General features: G+C 38.1%; 1 protein-coding gene across 2 annotated transcripts; it reads right to left on the reverse strand.

Annotated features, from left to right (window-relative positions):
* Window positions 1–557: 557 nt before the first annotated feature.
* LOC100352384 (membrane-spanning 4-domains subfamily A member 12) lies at window positions 558–19902 on the reverse strand. 2 transcript variants are annotated; one of them, XM_002709013.5, is made up of 7 exons: window positions 19775–19902; window positions 9916–10188; window positions 7223–7360; window positions 6188–6244; window positions 4453–4569; window positions 1156–1266; window positions 558–970 (listed from the first exon to the last, which is right to left on the reverse strand). In XM_002709013.5, exons 2-7 carry the CDS (start codon window positions 10180–10182, stop codon window positions 863–865), a joined length of 798 nt encoding a protein of 265 aa, XP_002709059.2. In that variant the 5' UTR covers window positions 10183–10188; window positions 19775–19902; the 3' UTR covers window positions 558–862. The 2 variants fall into 2 exon arrangements, with proteins under 2 accessions (XP_002709059.2, XP_089164436.1); XM_089308310.1 differs by having other exon boundaries at window positions 19843–19861.
* Window positions 19903–21405: the final 1503 nt, after the last annotated feature.

Below are 21405 nucleotides of genomic sequence, written 5' to 3' on the forward strand. Positions count from 1 at the left end.
ATGTGGTTGCAGGGGCCCAAACACTTGGGCCATCTTTTACTGCTTTTCTAGGCTATAACAAAGAGCTGGATGGGAAGAGGAGCAGCCAGGATATGAACCAGCAATCAAGTGGGATGACAGTGCTACAGGCAGAGGCTTATGGCACAGCACCATTCCCCTCCCCTACTGGCTTTTTAAATTTGTCCATTCCTCCTATTTCAAAAACAAAAAGCTAAAACCAAAATAAAAAAAACCATTAACGCATCATTATTGTCTTGAAATTGCTCTGTTGCAAAGGAGTTTAATGTATATGAAAATGCTCCATTAATAGCAAAGCTTTGTAGACATCCAAGATATTTGATGGGATTAATGTATATAATAATGTGGTCTCTAAGAAGGGCAATTCAGCATTTGCTTTCTGAACAGAAATGGGGGTGATTAAAAGAACTCTAATAACTTGGATCCGCGGCAGATCATCATCAAAGAAATTTTTTATCAGTCTGCTTTGTAGAGTTTGTCAGATTGGCTGATCTAAAACATATCAAGCAAAAATGAAGTTTAAAATATACCAAAAAGGCTTATGTTCCTTATGACATTTTATTGACATTATGTTATTGAGGAAAAGGTAACATGAAAATTTCTAAATTTCAGAGAGTTGTAAAGCCATTTTTCAGTCTTTTGGCCCTTTACTTTGCCAGTGTGCAGTGTAGGCTTGTAGGAAGAGACAGTGACAGGAAGTAGTTATCATTAGTGATGAATTCAAGGACGCATCTTTCTATAAAAGTTAACAATCACTGTGAACATTAGAAGCTGGCTTCTAAGAGATTCCTCCAGAGCAGTTTTGCTCCTTGACATTGGATGATGGACTGGTACCTCTCTTCTGTTAATAGTTAGTGGTGTAAGCTGGATAGCCGTTAGTTCTGGAAGGAGCCGAGGAAGACTCTGGTGTCATGGGGTTGACTGTATACACAGTTGGAATAACCGTGACAGGCTGGAATGAACAAATAAAAACAAGCAATACCATTACTACAATCCTATTCTGTTTTCCCTGGTCTCTTAAGAAAGTCGAAGACAAAGAGCCCTCTTGTAAGCCTATAGTGGCGTCTATCAGACCCCTAAGTCTGTATTTCTCTGGGGCATATTCTGACTGTTTTACAGAGAAGAGGCCCAACTCACCTTGTTGCTCATGGTGATTGTTTGGCTGGAAAAATGGGCTGTGGTACAAGTTACACAGAATTCCAAGAGAGAGAAGATCATCAGCATGGCTGAAATTCCTTTCCCAGAGAGCTAAAATCAGAAATAAACATACTGAGATTTTTCCTCACACATACTTCAAAAACTCATTGATCCATCAAATTTTGCTATTGTTCAGATTCACCTGACAATATTATCTGCATAATTGTCAAATGCTTAGATTTCCTTTAAAATACCCCTTCAAAAGATTTCCATTTGGCAAGTAGAATATTTCATTCAGAGTATTGGAAAGAAGTCGATTGGAAAGAAGTTGATTTTTGTCTTTGTAATGGCCTCCTTGTTTTTATAAAAATGTTACCGAGTCATTAAAAATGTCAAATGTGCTAGGGTGTGTCTTGATACTTGTCATGGAAATTACTCTTTGTGGTTTAAAAGTTTCTGTATTCAATTGAAAAACCTAATAACAGTACCTGGAAACCAAGATGCTAAACTTTGGTCATGTTGTAACCTCAGAGTGGTTTCATTGGCCCATGGAGCAGGAATTTGATCCCAAACTTGGAGATATGGCTTCTCAGGTTAGCAAAAGTTTAAACCATGTAAGTAAGAAGAATCTGTGTGTTTCTGATTTATGTAACTCACGAACTCAATCAAACAAGTGCACACTTTGATGAAGAAAGTACATATGTTAGATCCATTTTATTACCCAATGTGTCTTGTGTCCTAATTAGTTGGGTTGTGCCTTTGCTCAAAATGAGTAATGGTCTTTGGATGTTCCTGCCAACCCACTAACCTGCAGGAATCTTAGGTCTTCTCCCCCCTGTCCTTTTTTCTTTCTTCTCTTCTTTTAGTCATTCTAGTGTATTTTATTAGTTCCCCTGCATGGATTCTCAACTTCTTATTCTAAAGTGGAGCAACTCTGTACAGTCTTTTGATACGTTCAGATACAATGCATGTGAATTTCCTTGACTGACATTATCCGGGTCTCATTTGTCTTCCTTCAGTCTATGATTTGAGGACTAAATATTTTTATGTAAATTTTATGAATGTTAATTGTATACTTGTTAGATAGAGAAAGATCTTTTTGCTGGTGCTGAGCACAGTTCTTGGTAGGGAACATAAACTATGCTTTCTCTGTTTCTGAGAGTCTTGTAACTGCCTGGTATGGAAGCTTGCTCTGTGGCCACAGGAATATTTTGTCGCTGTGGATTTTTGTTCAGTTCTCCATATCAGCAAAGTACACTGGAAGGTTAACTCTGGGATCAATTCCTACTTCTCTTGAGGTCTTTGCTATGTAAGAGCTTCTACCCTGTAGCATTTGCTTTATCTTTCTTAGGACATTGGTTCCCACCTCAGTATTAATGCCAGATTGGAGAACGTTAGTAGGATTTCTCAGTATTTTTTTTTTTTTTTTGCTTCCCTCTGCCCTAAGTTCTATTTCTGTGGTGTATAGCCAGGGCTTAGAGCTGTGCTTTTTTTCTGTCACACCGAATCACACCAGAATTGTCTGTTTCTTTACTTGGATGCCAGTTCATAAACTACTGATTGAGTCATTTTGTTCTTTTCATTTGACATTGCAGAAGAGGAACTTTGTGTTCTTGCTTCAATCCATCTTACTCACAAAGAGGTCACTGCTGTGGCTTGGATGTGGTTTGTTCCCCAAAGATTCATGCACTAGAAACTTGGTTCCCAATGTACTGGTGTTGAAGAAAAATGGGACCTATAAGAAGTGTGGCCTCATGATAGGTGATGAGTTCATGACCATGCTTGTGCAGGGATTAATGCTGGTCTCAAAGAGTGGGGTAGGTCTCCCAGGATTAAAGTAGTTCCCACGAGAGCAGGTTGTTAGAATGAGCGTGGCCTCTTCTCAGTTTCTTACTTCCCCTCTTGTCATGTGAGTGACACCAGATTACTCTTTCTCCTTCCTTCCCTCCTTCCCTCCCTCCCGTCATCCTCTTCCCCTTATCCCCTTCTCTTGTACATGGTCCCATTATATGATACTATCTGACATAAGTCCCTGCTAGAAGACATTGCCAGAGGCAATGTGCTATTAAAACTCCAAAATTGTGAGCTACACAAACTTCCTTTTAAGTAAAGTCCTCAGCCTCAGGTGTGCATATATAGCAGAGAAAATGGACTTAGACATCTCCTCATCTGTTATTGCCTACTTATAAGTTTTCTCTACAAGGCAAAAAAGAGTAGTCCTTTCAAAACCACACAGTGATCATTGCACTTCTCTTATTTGTCTTAACAAGCAAGGATAATCTCAGAGTTTCCCAGAGGAAAAGGCCTGTGCCCACCACATCAGGCTATTCATACTTCAAAGAACGCATTCTCAGGTAGCATTGCAGAGACTTAGCTAGCATTGCTTAGACAGCTTTCAGATCATACTGGTGGCTGGAGTGATGACTCCAGAACGCTTTAGTTGAGAAGCCTGACTTTTTAAGACTTTAAAAGACATACCAATACCCAGGGCAATAGACTACTCAATAGGGCTGAATGAACTGGCAAGGGAAGTGTTATTGTGGTTACTTGACACAGCAATTTAATAAGTGCTGCAGTTTGTAAATGGAAAAAAATGAAAAACTGAAAAACAAATCCACTAAAATCCTCTTATGTGACTTTCCATTTTTCTGAGAATGAAGACAAAAGTCCTTACCATGGTGTCAAGGCAAGATGGCAACTCTAGCCCAGCCTCACTCTGAACTGTGTTCCTCCATTCCTTAAACATGCTGGTCCAGAGACCACCCATTTCCTTCTGAGATAAGAATCCATTTTTGGCTTTCCACCATGATCATAAATGGATGATTCTATTTCTATCACATTCAGAGGCATGAGCCACTTTTTTCAGTTGTTTAATTCTTTTGAATTTCTCCAGTAGAATCAGATGTCCTTGTCACTTCCATTTTCCTTATACCCATTCTCACTTTTTAAAACCACTGAATAATTTATCTTCTTTTTTGGAATTCAACTTATGGGAAGATAAATTCTGGGTACTTTTAGGAGTCTTACTTCATGTTCAAACCCTTCCCCACTGTTCATGTGGTTAACAGGGAAATAGACTAATAAGGGATGCACTTTCTGCCTTAGTCCATCCGTAGACATAACTTTCCCACTTTATTGTGTAGTTCTGGAGATCACATGACTAGAAGTAGGAGTGGAATAGAAAGAGGCTTTTTTTTTTTTAATCCCCACTGTGGTTTCTATACAGTAATGCAAGGTAAATCGGACCTCAATGGGAGTGAACGAGAGCAGGTATCTAGTAGACTAGGGGATACTTACCACTGACCCATAATTTTGTAGATATATACCATTGATGCTCATGTCCACTAGCAGCAGAATCACTCCAATGATGGCAAAGATAGAACTAACAATATTCATTCCCAGGCTGCTTTTCAGCTAATGGAGACAACAGGAAAAATAAGTTACATAGAGGACAAAGAAAATTAAATAAAGATAAATCAAACATGATAAATCTTAATCTTTGAAATCTGGAAATGGGTTTTGAACTTTTTCTGAGTATTTCCATGATATACTGAGTATCTGCTTTTGTATTTCCATGAAAATCACTCCATGTGTAGCTGAAATGTAGGGCACTACTAAAAAGATGTCAGAAAATGTAATAATATAAAGTAGAAACTCATCAATTATGATTATCCCAGAGTCTCATGCGTGGTAACAACTATCTTTTGAAATAAAACAAAAGAACAAATAAACTTTTAATGATCATTTTTTCTGTATAAGACAGTATTCTAAATTATTGCATAAATTGTCTCATTTAACTCTTATAGTATGGTATAAAATCAGCTGTGATTTTATAGATGGAGAAATATGTACACAAAAAATTTTGTTGATGAATGTAGGAATTAACAAAAACCCTGAAGTCTCTCTAGGAACTAGGTAAAGAATCCCAAATTTAGAAATAAAAGCTGTAGGCTTTCTAGGTACAGGTGCATTAGCAGAGTATAAAACTTTCCATAGTGTCTACAATAATGTTATGACATACAGCAGAATAATTGTGAGACACAGCTCACAACTGACTTGCTAGGAGTGGCACAGTTAGAATATTTTAGAATGTTAAGGTTGTTAGAAAAATTGCCACAGAAAAGATCCTGTGGTTTTCTTCTCCAAAAGGACATGGTCCATACTTATACAATTTCAGTTAGAGGGAAGACCCCCTAAAGGAGGCCGAGGAAGGAGATTTATTTTTGTCTTTGGATTACAGTGGGGTGGTTAATCAGGATCAGGCTGCTTTCAATTTAACTTTACTGTTTTTGTTTTCTTTAGAAGAGCAATGTGATCCCATGTTTCGATTTTCCCTTTCTTTCATCTTGTGTGATAATACATAGAATCTTGAAACCACCCCTGCTCTAGTTGGCTTCAGTTCTTGGAAAATTGTTTTCTTTCTTTTGGCTCCTAAGTAGACCAGGAAACTGCAATGGGTACAGTGCTGTGACTGACAGAATTGAAAGCCCCATCTCAGTGATTATTTTTATAAGCTCCTCTAATGTTCCAAGCTAGGTGCTTTTAAAAGGGACTTGAAGAATTATGTAAAACAAAAATCCAACCTGAATAAGAACAAGAGATACACACACACACACACTTACACACGTAAAAATACAGGGCAGAGCTGAGAAGTGGCAAATGAACACAGGAGACTTTGTAACTGCAGTTACAAAAGTGTTTCCTGGTTCCTGGATTCTTCATTGAGTTTCCCCAGATGCCATGTGACCTGACTGAACCAGGGAGCCTACTGCTTAAAGTTTAAACAACCCTTACTTTTACTATTTCCCACTTTTGTTTGAGTCAAGATGTGGGGTGTGGTCTATTCTGAGTGTCTAATTTGGTGGACTGCTCCCCTACCCCAGCATACATAACAGGGAAGCAAGCACAGAGATTTTGGGGAAGGTGCTCCAATTTGCATTTTAAATCTACCTTTTCAATATACACTCCCCTCCCCCAAGCAAATTAAAATAATATTTAAACAGGTTAGATAAGTAGAGACACTTTAACATACCAGACAAGGGGAAAACTCCTTGGATGCTGATATGGCCAGAGAGCCAGAAATAATGAACTGTAGAAATAAGACAAAATTATTTTTGAAATGATGGGTTCTGTTCTCTTTAAAGGAAGTTTTGTCTATTTATGGTATCTTTCTGTTTCCTCTTATATTTCTTAGTTATGTAGAGTAATTCTGAGGGAGTTCTTGAAGTCCTTTCACACCTACCCTCCTTAGTTTCTTGCATTTAAAGATTTCCTTGTTTTGATAATTCTTGAGCTTCCTGCTTAATATCTTCTAATTATTGACTGCATATATTTAAAATTTTTCAAATTTTTTTTGAGAAGCTGTGTGTGTGTGTGTATGTGTGTGCATGACCCCATCTACTGATTCACTCCTCAAATGTCTATAACAGCTAGGGCTGGGCCAGACCAATGCCAGGAGCTGGGAAACCAATCCAGGTCTCTCAGGTTGCAGGGACTTAACTACTTACGTTGTCACTGCTACCTCCCAGAGTCTGCATTCACAGGAAGCTAGTCAGAAGCTATGGCAGGAACTGGACCTGGATCACTCCAGTATGGGATGCAGACATCTTAACTGGCATCTTGACTACTAGGCCAAATGTCAACTTCTACGTGTTTTTAGTCATGTTTCCAGTCACCATCTTTAGCTGCTTTCCTCCTAACACATATACTTCTGTCTAAAATATAATGAGGAAATAAAACTTTGACTTGGTGATTACTTGATCATAGTGAACTTTTAAAGCTTAACAACCTTCACTGTAAGCTTTGGAATCATCAAAATAAAGAAAGCATACACTAGAATGAGTTCTTTCTATGCAAATAGTTGGGTTACTGCCACTAACATGAGGTTACCCTCCAAGTTAACAATAGAGAGAAAAAGTTGTTCCTCTTTATGCTCAATCCAACCTGTTATTTCTCTGAACTTCCCAGTCCTCAGAAGCAGAGCTTCTCAACAAATGGGCTTTGGATAGATCGGAGATATCTATAATTTGTAAACTGAGAAGGACAGGTGTTTAAACAATCTACTCACACAGAGTCCACCCCAGAATGGGTAACCACCAAGGAAAGCAGTAGAGGCAAAACCCAAATAGTTGTCAGTAGAGTAACTCAGTAAACCCAGAATGATCCCAAAACCAATGTGCATAATTCCAATCACGACCTGGATTGCCTGGAAAAAGAAAACGAGAATTTTAAAAATTGCTTCTTCATTATCAGAGCTGTGAAACATTACTATTGTTGCTGCTCTTGCTTATTTATTGTTAGCTTTGCCTGCAACCATGAACATCTAAAGCAGGGAGCGGGCCATGAGGATTTTAACATACACTAGGACAACCAAGGGACAAGGGCCTCCATGTAAGGCCCTATTAGAAGTATTTGGAGGGATTTGGCTGGGAGGGCTCCAGGAGAATTCTTCAGAAAATGAGCTTCTTAAGCATGTGTGAGTCACCCCTGAGAGTTTATAGAAAACTCTTAGGAAAAAATTCTTTTACTGTGATTTCAGTGGCTGTCTTCTTCAAATGGATCACTTCTTTGCCTGAGTAACCTGGTAAAGAAATCAGGGAAGATAAAATAATTTAGTGGATGTTAATGTTCTAAACACTTTACATTTTTTGTTGCATGTGATCCTTCCAGCAACTGGGTGGAGACAAAAGCAGAACAGAATTGCTTGTCTGTCCTGTGATTACTGAGGGGCAGACCTGGGAGTTGACTACTACAAATTAACTCACGAGTTCATGTCATAACTATTCAGTACTGGGCCCCTTGTGCTCAGCTTAGCTCAGCTCCACCCCTTCCCTGAAATCAACTAGATTACGACAAATCAATCTTTTTTTTCTCTTTCTGATTTTTGGTTGCATCTTAGAGTGATGAAATTTGATTTTTTTACTCATTTGTATTGTTCTTTTAAAAAAAAAAAAAAACTGCTGGTATGCAATCTTTTTTTTCCTGCCAAGTGAGGCATTTTCAGAGATGAAGGTTACACTTTTACTTCTTTGTAACTGTTATTGTACCTTCCTTCATCCTGGATAAACATAAAGTTCTAGGAAATATATAGCAGCTGCTAGATTGGCTCAAAAGTCAATTATAGATTTATATTTCACTTCTTCCCAAGTTTATCTCCCCAGAAAGATTTCAAAAACTGTTTATTTCTTCAGTATATAGTCACTACATATATTTAAATTGAATTAAAATTTGAAAAAAAAACCTAATTCTGGGAGATTAATTTTTTTAATAATGAAACTCTTTGAGACTAAGAAAAGCCTTGAATCTTTTTCTCTGTAAAATTATTGTTGTACATTCAAAAATACACATCTCACTTTTGTTTTAGAAGTATAATAATTCTCTTTTAGCCATTCATACAGCCCAGTTCTTCATTCTACTCAATAAGAGCCAAAGCTATCTGTTCTCCACGTAGGATCTGACCCCTACCACTTCTCTGCCCTCCTTTCAATTATTGTATTCCTTGCTTATTCTGCTGTACTTTATTGATCTCTTCCTGTTCTTTCAGTACATCACAACATTGTCATCTAGAGACCTTCACAATAGTGGTTCTCTCTCATTCTGATTGGCATGGCTTACTCTTAATGTCTTTTCTCAACTGTCACATGGTAAGGAAAGCTCATACTGACCAACTTGAAATTGCTACCCACTCATTGCCTTGTACTTCTTATCTCTGACACTTTGTTGTTCTCTTCCTATCACTTATCACCTTGTATGGCACTGTGTATTTTATTATGAGCATAACCTGATTTCCCCCACTAGGTTGTTACCTCCTGCAGTTCTGACTGTTTTCTGTTCTATAATATTACAAACACCTGTGTTTGTAAAGCCAATTTGTCCCTTTGCTCGTAGAAGAGATTTTCTTCTGTCTGCTGGAGGAAGAGCTGAGGAACCACCTCCGTGGCTTAGATTGGCTATTGGAAGGGTACTAATGCTCATTTTTACTTTCCTAAACCCTTAAGAGTTGAAATAGATAGTAAGATGGCTAGAGAATTTGGGGAGCACAATGGAAACTCATCTGTTGCATGTTTTAACAAAGATGTTGGAATTTCACACAGGGAGAGACAAAATTTGGTGGAATTGTGTTGTGAACTGTGTTAATGGAAAGTACTAATAATTCCACCTATACAAGGTGAATTTTCACCAAGTAGATCATGTTTTACAATCCCTATGGAAACAAGATTGTGGGCATTTAGTTCAAAGCACTCCTTGTAGGAGTAAAGCGACAGTTGTCATAAGCATTTCCAAGGGTGCTGTTGAGAGCAGCACATTTGTTCAGTCGGCCTTCCTCAAGCATCCCATTTAGAGTTTCTTCCCTTTTTAGGTAGCCATTGATGTTTAGTTTACTATAAGTACATCTGTATTCAAATACCGAGTTTGTACGCAATCCAGAGAGAGGGTTGAGATTATCTGAAAAGTTCTTTGTAGAAGGGAGATAAAGCTAGAAATGGTGACACTTCTCTGTCATGTCATTATTGCTAATCTTCCTGCTAGGGAGAGTCCTGTGTCACCTGTTACATTCTTGCATGAATCTAAAATAAATGAACTTTATCAGGATAAAGTCTTTATCCAGACTAATTATTTCTTTCTGAAAGGAATGCACTTTTCAAAATAATGTTCAGAATTTTTTAAAATAATTTGAGGATATTCTCTCTACATATTATTTTTATAGATATAAGAAAACCTTGAAAATTCAAAATTAAAATCCCATTAAAATATACTTACCCCTAGAGCCTTTGCTTCTTCTTTAAACTTTATTGCATATTTTCCTATGGCTGAGTTTATCACCTGCATATTTTCTTGACCCAGCTGATGGGTAGCCAAGATTCCAGGAGCTGTGATGAATGGAAGCTGACCTCCCTGAGTTTGGTTACCTAGGTTAATTAAACCTTGAGGTTGTGGAGAACCAGGAACTGTACAGCTGCTTGGTGGGTAAGGAGTGCATATGGTTTCACTCCATCCAGGGTAGGATGTTGGATTGGACGACATCATTATGTCCTAAGAGTTACAAAACATACCAAAGTGATTCATTTATTGGGAAAAGAAATGAAAGAACATCTTGTCAGATGTCTGCAAATGGAAGAGAGCCAGTGAGCAAGCCAATAGGCAGTTAGAACTAATGTAAACTTGATTCCCATTTGATTTTAGAATCCTATATATCCTGTGATTTAAAGGAAGTGAAGAAACACGAAGATGGGAATACATTTATTTTTCAATTCTTCCAGCATGTGCGTGTGTTCCCTAAGTTATATCTATCTGAAGGTCACAGAAAGAGGGAAGAATCCATGATAGGCAGAATAATGCCCCCCTCAACATGTTTATGCCTTTTTTTCATTTTCAATTAACTTTATATACAGAAGACCAACTCCAAACTAAGTAATGATTTCAATGATTTGCACATACACACACACACAATATAAAAAATGAGAATAAGATTTACAATTAATTCTCATAGTACAGCTCTATAAGGTCAGAGTTCCTGTATGGGGAGTAAGTGCACAGTGAATACTCTTGTTAATTTAATAATGGACACTCTTATGTATGACAATCAGTAACCTCCTGAGGCCCTTGACATGAGCTGTCTAGGCTATGCAATTTTTTGAGTCCACAATTTCCATCAGAATTTAGTCAAGGCCATAAGCAAAGTGGAAATTCTCTCCTCCCTTCAGAGAAAAGTACATCCTTCTTTGATGGCCCTTTCTTTCCACTGGGGTCTCACTCACAGAGATACTTCATGTAGGACAATATTTTTGCCACAGTATCTTGAATTTTCATGCCTAAAAATGCTCTCATGAGTTTTTCAGCCAGACTAGAATGTCTTAAGGGCTGATTATGAGGTCAGAGTGCTATTTAGAGCAATTGTCATTGTATAAGTTTGCTGTGTGAACTGCTTTGCATGCTGGAACATTTTCTCCTTTTTAATTCTATCTGTTGTTATTACCAGACTTTATTTATTTATTTATTTATTTGACAGGCAGAGTTAGACAATGAGAGAGAGAGAGAGAGAGAGAGAGAGAGAGAGAGAGAGAGAAAGGTCTTCCTTCCATTGGTTCACCCCCCAAATGGCTGCCATGGCTGGTGCACTGTACTGATCCAAAGCCAGGAGCCAGGTGCTTATTCCTGGTCTCCCACGCAGGTGCAAGGGCCCAAGCACTTGGGCCATCCTCCACTGCCCTCCTGGGCCACAGCAGAGAGCTGGACTGGAAGAGGAGCAACCCTGACAGAACTGGCACCCCAGCCGGGACTAGAACCTGGAGTACTGGCACCACAGGCAGAGGATTAGCCTAGTGAGCCACAGCACTGGCCCAGACTTGATTTTATTTATATGATCCCTTTAACACTTAACTCTACCTATATGACCAATTTAAAACTTAATATGATCACTTTAACACTTAAAGTGGCATTATTACCACCAAGCTTAATGGGATTTAGAGTCCCATGGCTAGCTTTTAGCTTTGCTCTTAGAAGTAAGTCTGTAGGAATGTATGCAGAACGATACAGCTTTTCTGTTACAAACTACCTCCTCCCTCTCTTATTCCCACTCTTATTTTTTACTGGGATATATTTTGTTTTTGTTTTTGTTTTTTTTAAAAAGATTTATTTTATTTTACTTGAAAGACAGAATTACAGTGAGGCAGAAGCAGAGAGACAGAGAGAGAGAGGGTCTTCCATCTTCTTGTTCACTCCTCAGATGGCTGAATGGCTGGAGCTGCACTGATCTGAAGCCAGGAGCCAGGAGCTTCCTCAGGGTCTCCAACTTGGGTGCAATGATCCAAGGACTTGGGCCATCTTCCACTGCTTTCCCAGGCCATAACAGAGAACTGATCAGAAGTGGAGCAGCTGGGTTTCGAACTGGTGTCCATTTGGGATGCTGAAACTGCTGGTAGTGGCTTAAACTGCTACACCACAGCACTGGCCCCTGGATCTATTTTCCATTGACTTTACATACTTATGATTAATTCTATGTTAGGTAAAGAGTTCAACCAATGGTATTAAGAAGGAAAAGAAGCAAAACTTGCCCTCAACACTCAAAACCAAGGCTGTTCAAGTCATTGCTTCTCAAAGTGTCAGTTTCAATTTGACAGGTTTCCTTTTAGGTATTCTGTTAATTATCACAGATAGGGAGAACATATGGTATTTGTCCCTTTCGGACTGGCTTATTTCACTAGGTATAATGTTTTCTAGATTCATCCCTTTTGTGGCAAATGACCAGATTGCATTTTATTTTTACTGCTGTGTAGTATTACATAGAGTACATATCCCATTATTTCTTTATCCAGTCTTCAGTTGATAGGCATGTAGATTGATTCCATGTCTTAGCTATTGTGATTTGAGCTGCAGTAAACAAGGGGGTACAGATAACTCTTTTATTTGCTGATTTCATTTCCCTTGGGTAAATTTCCAGAATCATTTTTTTTTTAGATCTGAGAAGAATGCCTTTGGTATTTTGATTGGTATTGCCTGTAAATTGCTCTTGAAAGAATGGACATTTTGATGATATTGATTCTTCTAATCCATGAACGTGGAAACTTTTTTCATTTTTTTCTATCTTCTATTTCTTTAATGTTTTATAATTCTCATTGTAGAGATCTTTGACTTCTTTGGTTAAATTGATTTCAGGGCATTTGAATTTTCAGTAGCTATGGTGAATGGGATCTATCTTAGAAGTTCTTTCTCAGCCATGACATTGTCTGTGTATACAAAGCTTGTTGATTTTTGTGTATTGATTTTATGTTCTGCTACTTTATGAAACTCTTCTATGAGTTCCAGTAGTCTTTTGGTGGAGTCTTTGGATCCCCTATGTGTAGAATCATGTCATCTGCAAATAGGGATAGTTTGGCTTCCTCTTTCCTGATTTGAATCCCTTTGATTTCTCTTTCTTGCCTAATGGCTCCTGCTAAAACTTACAGGACTATATTGAATAGCAATGGTAAGAATGGGCATCCTTGTCAGATTCTGGATCTCAGTGGGAATGCTTCCAATTTTTCACCATTCAATCAGATGCTGGCTGTGGGTTTGTCATAAATTGCCTTGATTGTGTTGAGGAATGTTCCTACCATACCCAATTTGCTTAGAGTTTTCATCATGAAAGGGTGTTGTGTTTTATCAAATGCCTCTCTGCATCTATTGAGATGATCATATATTTTTTTCTTCAGTTTGTTCATGTGATATGTCACATGTCTTTCTGTGTGTAACAGATCCTTTAATATCTTTTGTAGGGCTAAGCAAGTAGTAACAAATTCTTTCAATTTCTATTTGTTACGGGAGATCTTTATTTCTCCTTCATTCATAAATGAGAGCTTTGCAGGGTACAGTATTCTGGGTTGACAGTTTTTTTTTCCTCTTAAGACTTGGAATATATCTCACCATTCTCTTCTTGCCTGTGGGGTTTCTGATGAGAAGTCCAGAGTAAGTTTAATTGGGTTTCCTCTGAATGTGATTTGTTTCATGCACATTTTAATATCTTTACTTTATATTTTACTATGGGGAACTTTACTGAACTGTGTTGTGAACATCTTGGATGTTTGTGTCTATTGGGAGTTCTGTGTATTTCTTGGACTTGGAAGTCTCTTTCTTTCTCCAGATTGGGGAAGGTTTCTGTTATTATTTCATTAAGAAGGCCTTCTAATCCTTCCTCTTTTCCCACACCTTCTGGAACTCCTATGATCCGCACGTTGGGTTGCTTGATAGTATCTTGTTGATTTCCAAGCATATTTTTTAGTTTTCTAATTTTTTCTTCCTTCTTTCAGTCTGACTGTAATATTTCCAGAAATTTTTCTTCTGGTTTGACATTCTTTCTTCTGTCTCACCTATTCTGTTGTTAAGGCTTTCTAGTATGTTTTTTATTTGATCTGTTGAATTCTTCATTTCTAGTATTTCATTCTGACTTCTCTTTAATATCTCAATTTATTGGGAGCACTTTTCATTTAGATCATGAATTAGCTTCTGATTGCTTCTAAGTAATCTATTAATTTTTCTGAATCCCATTTCTGGCGCGTCCTTGATCTCTTGATCTTCACCTTCTTCTATTGAAGAGTTGTAGTGTCTTGCTTATTCCTATTTAGGGTTTTTCTTTTGTTTTTCAGCGTTTGTGTATTTTTTCTTTTTGTGTGTGTGTGGAGATTTTCTTGTGAGTTTTCCCTCTGTTATGAGCTGCTTTGTGTTTGTTGCAAGTAGAAGCACAGAGCACCACCTACTGGAGCTCTGCTCGCTTCTCAATCATGGTGGAGGCAGGTACAAGGTTCAGTGCATGTAGCCTTAGCTACTAGGACCCAGCTCACTTCTCAGTGGTGGGTGGAGCAGGCTCAAAATTTTTGATATTTATGACTTCTCCTTGTCCTACAGCTTGTGTGGTGGGGAAGAAATTCTTCTCAAATGTTGTGGTCCTACTTCCTGGATGGGGGTGTGGTGAGATGGTTCCTGCAATTGAGGGGCATGTTCTCGGGAGACTAAGGTGGCAGTCCCCTGCTAACACTTGAAAATGTAAACAGACGAGATGGGTTCTCTCAGCCAACTGGAGGTCCAGGGTTTGGGGGTGAGGGGTGAGAGGGGGTTGGAGATCGGCACGTGAGTGCCTGACTTCCCTGGTTGCTTTTTATATCTTCCCTTTTTTCCTACATTGAACTTCAAAAGCAGTTCTCCACGTTCTCCCTCCTGCTGCTATCTGCAGCACTGTGGACCCACAATTTCCTGTCTAACCTGGTACACTGGGGTCTGGTGCCAACCACCCGGATCTGTACCTCTGCTGTGCCTCCACTGCTTCCCTTACTTATTTGCCCTTTCAGTGTGGACCTACCCAGTCTGTGTTGGCCTCCTGAGCTTCCTGAACTGAATTTCCCATGGCTCTATCTCTGGCATGTATCGTCTCTCCTTTTTAACTATCTATTTTGCCCCAATTGACTCAGATCATCCTGTTGTTATACTGCCATCTCATGACCCCCAATGTCTGTGTCTTAATCGAGGAACTCATGAATATGTTATACTATAGAGCAAAAGATAATTAAGGTTGCAGATGAATTTAATGCTGCTGGTTATCTGACCATGAAATAGGAAGGCTGTCCCAGATTATTTGGTGGGCCTGATGTAAACACAGGGGTCTTAAAAAAATGGAAGAGGAAGACAGCTTAAAAGAATCAGAGAAAGAGAAATGATGGTGTAAGTAGGCTCAAGGAGAGGCTGTCTATGCTGCAGACTTTGAAAATGAAAGAGTCGTGAGACAAGAAGTATGGGTAGCCTCTGGGTAAAGCAGGGAGAAAAGAGCCCCATAAAGCAGCAGAGCTCTGCCAGTGTTTTGGGTTTAGTGAATTTGATGTTGTATTTTTTAGCTACAGAAGTGTTGGTTAGGAAAAAAAAATTGTACTGTTTTAAGGCTTTAAATTTATGGTAATTTGTTAGAACAGTAAACAGAAAACTATAACGGGCCAATAATACAACTGAATGCCAAGGAAAGTCATCCATGACCAAAATTTATTTATCAGTAATTGGATAAGTAGGTAATTTGTTGACCACTTATGTTTGTTTTCTTTTCTTTAAGAAAAATGCTCATGTTCTCATTCATTTCTGTTCTCCAGGAAGCTTAAAGCATTTCAAGCCACAATTTATTTATTTCAAATAAACCAGCACAACTAGATATGGGGAATAATCACTATTAATTTTTAAAAAAAAAATCCTGACTCTTTAAAAAAATGTCTTTAATATCCTCAGATTCTCTTTTTTTAGATCTTTTCCCCAAACCATTTTCTTGTAATTCATGTATATCAAGAAAGTAGATGTAATGACTGCCTTCATCCTTATAGGAAGTATGCATAATATGAATAACCTATTAGTGCATTATATCACTGGTATTTTAATAGGGACACACTTATTCAGACCATGCATTTATAGAATCCTGAAATCAGCGTAGGAATGATTCTTTCAATTTTATCCTATCATGTTACCCTTGGTGTACAGAGGAGAAACTGAAGCTGAGTCAAGTTAAATGACCCAATCAAGATTATGCAGAATCTTTGCAAAAGAGCTCAGACCTGGAAATGGAATCATTGTTCAGGATTCTCCACTCCAACTATATGGCTCCACTCTGTACGACTCGCAGAGCTTGTCCCCCAGGCAGCCTTGGTGAGAGGGGATATTGACTGCTTCCACAACAAAACTCCTGTCTTCTGATGTTGTGGAGAGGACTTTATAAACCAGATTGACTTCTTAGTCATTCAGTAATTACATTCATAAGGCCTCTCCTCAGCAGGCCTCAGGTAAACTGCCTAGAGAGCTGACATCTAAAAACACTTACTGTAGCAAGGTAGAGTCTGTGTAAGGTCATGTTTAGGAGTATGATCTTCAGTTGGAATCTGGTCTGATTACCAGCTCTGCATCTTAGACATGTTTGTTAACCTTGCTTTGCCTTTATTTTTGGTCTGTAAAATGGACCTAATCCATGAATCTTCATTTCAGGGTCACTTTTTTTTTTTAAAGATTTTTATTTGACATATAGAGCTAGACAGTGAGAGAGAGAGAGAGAGAGACAGAGAGAGAGAGAGAGAGAAAGTCCTCCTTCTATTGGTTTGCCCCCCAAATGGCCACCACGGCTGGAACTATGCCAATCCGAAGCCAGGAGCCAGGTGCTTCCTTCTGGTCTCCCATTCTGGTGCAGGGACCCAAGCACTTAAGTTATCCTCTACTGCCTTCCCAGGCCACAGCAGAGAGCTGGACTGGAAGAGGAACAACCAGGGCTAGAACCCGGCACTCATATTGGATGCCAGGGCCGCAGGCAGAGGATTAACCAAGTGAGCCACAGCACCAGCCTTTTTAAAGATTTATTTTTATTTATTTGAAAGGCAGGGTTACAGAGAGCGAGGGAGGGAGGAAGGGTAAGGGGAGGGGTGAAAGAGAGGGAGGTCTTCCATCTGCTGGCCCATTCCCAATATGGCCATAATGGCTGGAGCTGGGCCAATCTACAGCAGGAGCCAGGAGTTTTTTCAGGTCTCCCACATGGGTGCAGGGGCCCAGGGACTTGAGCCATCTTATGCTGTTTTCCCAGGCACATTAGCAGGGAACTGCATCAGAAGTAAAGCAGCCAGGTCTCGAACCATCTCCCATATGGGACACCAGCACTGCAGGCCGGGGCTTTAACCCACTGTGCTACAGTGCCAGCCCCTGTAGGGTCACTTTGAATATTAAAACATTATTCCACACAAAGTTCCAAGAATTGTGCCTTATAACTGCAGGGGTTGACTCTGTTGTCACTGCTGTGTTAAGTGCATGTGATTCAGTCTCTCTTTTACTGTTTACAGAACCCCATTAGTCAGTTACTAATAATATCCCCATTTCACAGTGAGAGAACAGATTCCTGAGTGAACACTCAAAAACCTTACCCTAAGCTTCTCAGTTGCTAGATGCAACTGAAAAAAAGTTTGCAAGCTCATAGGAAAGTGAAAAAATGCATTTCTGAAATATCTTACTACAAAGGGATTACTATTTCAAAGGGAAACATGTTTTAATCCCAAACAGTTCATTTTATACAACAAATTCCAATTCTGTTGTCTGTGAATCGTGGAGTGACTCCTTATAAACTCTGAAACAGTTGTTCAGAGGATGAGACTATACATCTTGTGAATCTATTTTCTTTGGTCACATATTGGTCAGACTTTTTTCTGATCCCCAGTTTGGTAAGTCACTAACTCTGGGACCTTGACCAACTTAACTAAATCCCTCTTTGTTCCTAAGAATCAATTGTAAAATGATGGCTGATGCCCTAATTAGGGGTTACTGTAAAAATCAATTGATCTTATTGTGAAGTGGTTGGAACGCTACCTGGATCATGACAAGAGCTTGATAAAATATAACTATTATCTTATTTCTGGAACCCAAATTTTTCTATCTTATTGTAAGCAGAGAATCTAGTCCTATAAAAAGTTTTCAAAAAGGAATTGCATTTCAGAATGTTAGTGCCGAGAACAAGAAGTTAGGAGATGGGAGTTCAGGGTAGAGTATCCAGAGTAAGAATTTTCTTGAGTGTTAAAGAAGTACAGACTTATACTGTATTTTTAAATCATCTATTTATTAAACTATATATTGTCCCATATTTCTACAAATGTGTGATCTCATGATTTCCTTTACTGTTAATCCTTGTAATTTTTTAGTCTCTCTGAGAAACTTTATGAATAACACAAGACTTCTAACTTATTTTTCAATAGTTTCTCATTTTATATATGTTATTTAGTTTCTGGACTGAAGTCTGTAAGTTTCATTTACAGTATAAGATTATTAATGGCTTTCTTTATAAAGATACAGCTTGTCTCTGTTGCATTTTTATAGGATGAAGTTCTGCTTTGAAACAAATGCTGCTCGATTTATACCAAAATGACCAAAATTGTAAACAGCTAAAATGCTTGGGGAGAATAACTGATTATCCAGGTGAAGACAATGATCCTACGAATGATAACAGGAAAAGGGAAAACAGAACTAGACTCATTTCATAGATGCCACCTATTGATTTATCATATTTCTTTTTCTTGGCAGTTGGTGAGGAATTTACCACCAGTTGTCCTTTTTCTAAAAGTTAGAACACTTGTAGTTATTTTTAAACACAAGAAATGCATAAAATGTAGGAAATCTTGTGAGAACCAAAGGGCAAAATGATAGCAAAAGGAGAAAAGTTGATCACTTTGATTTCCAATTAGGTAATTTCTTTTAAAATTTTTTAATTTAAATTCTAATTAGTTTTTTAATAGATTCAATGTGCTTTGTATATACAATTCTAAGAACATAATGATATTCCCTTCCTCCCTCCCTCCCCCTCTCTTTTCCACCCCTCTTCCTTTTCCTGTTCTTTTTTTCCTTTTAGTTTTGAGACAACATATTTGAAATTTGCATTACAATAAAATGGCTTCATACTTCACCTAATAAGAAATTAGATAATTTAAAATAAAAATTGGGAAAATTATTTTATATGATTCCTTTCTCCTCATCTTGTACTTTTAACAGAGTGAAGATAGCAGCCATCTTTAAGAATACCTGACAGCATATATAAAACATAATACTGAATCGTTTCCATGGAAGCATGTACTAATACAGCCTTTCACAAATAAAACTGCTAGCCTAGTGAAAGTTACTGATTTTCCCATTTTTTTTTTTTTACCAAAAAGAGGCACCATGACTAAAATATATCTACAACACCAACTGCTACCATGTTTCTACCTTGCCAGGTAGTCTTATGGCAACCACATTACCATCAAATGCTCACAGTGGGGATTGCCTGCTCCGTGTTGATTAGTGTTCATGGAATTGCATACATTGGAACATCCTATGCCACCCTTTTTAGCATTAGCTCTTTGTATATTTCCCTTGGAATGCCTTTTACCTGTGCTATAGCACTTGATTGACTTTTTCATTCATCTCCTATTTCATTCCTTTCATGGTTTCATTATCCCTCATTCATCTACCTGACTCAACATAAATTAAAGAATTGCTTTCATCTTTCCAGCCTAGAGAATAAAACACAGCATAGAACCCACAAAGATACATCAACCCCCCTTTATGCCTATCAGTTTGAGTGAAGAGATAGGCAGAGATGTTTCAGTGGACTTACTCAGTTTCCTTGTCACCTCTGTGTTTTCTTTCTCTGTCCAAAGCTCTCTGCCAGTCTCAGTTACTTACCTCGATTTTATAAGTACCTTTTAGTTCCTTGCTTCAAACCAACCTATCTCCCACCTTTTTATAATTCCAAAGTCCCTTTATAGTTGACCGTATTCCAACCCAAGTGACTACATAGGCCCTCTGCAGATTTTCGAGCACTTTCATACTCATTTCTGTCGGGAAGCCTGTTGGATACACCCATCCTTTAGTGTTTTCTTCAGCATTTTTGTACCTTATGATGCTCATCAATGCAATATCAGATTGCATTTCCATGTCTTTTAAATTAGATAAAGAAAAATTAGAAAATGCTAATAATAGAATGATCCATAAATCCTACCACCCAGACATAATTAATGATAATATTTTCATTTAGATTTGTACACTTTTACATGTAAGTATTTTATAAATGAACACATATGATTTCATAAAATCATCAGTTGAGGATTATATTGTTTATGTATTTTATAATATGCCTTTCAGTTTAATGTTTTATAAATTCCTTTTCTTGTCAATAAACATTCTTATAATTTTTATTTATTTACTTATTTATTTGAAAGAGCGAGAGACAGACAAAGACATAATTCATCCTCTGGTTCACTCCAAAATCTATGCAGCAAATCTCTATTCATAAGACTTCTATACTGTTCTCTCTTTCCTGGTCCTTTATTTTTTATTTGACAGGTAGAGTTATAGAGAGAGAGAGAGAGAGAGAGAGGTCTTCCTTCCATTGGTTCACTCCCCAAATAGCTGCACCGATCTGAAGCCAGGAGCCAGGTGCTTATTCCTGGTCTCCCATGCGGGTGCAGGGGCCCAAGCACTTGGGCCATCCTCCATTGCCCTCCCGGGCCACAGCAGAGAGTTACACTGGAAGAGGAGCAACCAGGACTAGAACCCAGCACCCGTATGGGATGCCAGCACCACAGGTGGAGGATTGACCAAGTGAGCCATGGCGCTGGCCCCATCTTTCCTGGTCTTATATAACTGTGGAAGTGATACCATCAGATATGATTTTTCTATGCATTGTCCTATTGCATATTTTTTCAACAACCCTCTATAAGGTTAGGATACAGCATCATTTCACAATCTCTTGTATCTCTAGCTTAGGCACATGTTGTAAAACTGAGTTAAATATTAATGAAAGGTAGCTGATGCTATGAAACAATTTTGAAATGTTTGCTTCCTTTTTAGAACAGAAAATTTTTCTTTTAAATAAGTATGGGGTTCACTATTCAGAGTTCTGAAACTGAGGTTCTAGGATATATAGGTATGCTTGCAAATATTTCCCTAATGATCTTTCCAAGTAGCTGAGTTAAAGTTATATCCAAAGTGATAACCTGTGGAATTGGAATTGTATGCCTGGAAGCATTCCTAGAGATAGTTGTGAAAGTTATACCAGTAGATAATGAATTCCCAACTAAAGATATATTTAATAGTAACTGCTGCTATTATTATTATTATAACAGGTAACATTTATTAGTAACTTAAAAATTTTTATTCATTTTATTTGAAAAGCAGAAAGTGGTGAGAGGGAGAGAGAGAGAGAAGGAAAGAGAAAGAAAACAGAGATCTTCCTTCTTCTGGCTC

Source organism: Oryctolagus cuniculus, chromosome 1 (assembly GCF_051225735.1).
Source record: "Oryctolagus cuniculus isolate XC-2025 breed Fujian yellow rabbit chromosome 1, ASM5122573v1, whole genome shotgun sequence".
In the NCBI taxonomy this organism is placed as follows: domain Eukaryota; kingdom Metazoa; phylum Chordata; class Mammalia; order Lagomorpha; family Leporidae; genus Oryctolagus; species Oryctolagus cuniculus.

Coding starts and splice junctions, on each gene's coding strand:
- LOC100352384 (XM_002709013.5), bottom strand. CDS start 10,182: ATGATGTCGTCCAATCCAACATCCTACCCTGGATGGAGTGAAACCATA. Junction 7,361..9,915: donor AAGAAGCAAAGGCTCTAGGG/GTAAGTATATTT, acceptor TTCTTTTTCCAG/GCAATCCAGGTCGTGATTGG. Junction 1,267..4,452: donor TACAAAATTATGGGTCAGTG/GTAAGTATCCCC, acceptor TTCTGATTTTAG/CTCTCTGGGAAAGGAATTTC.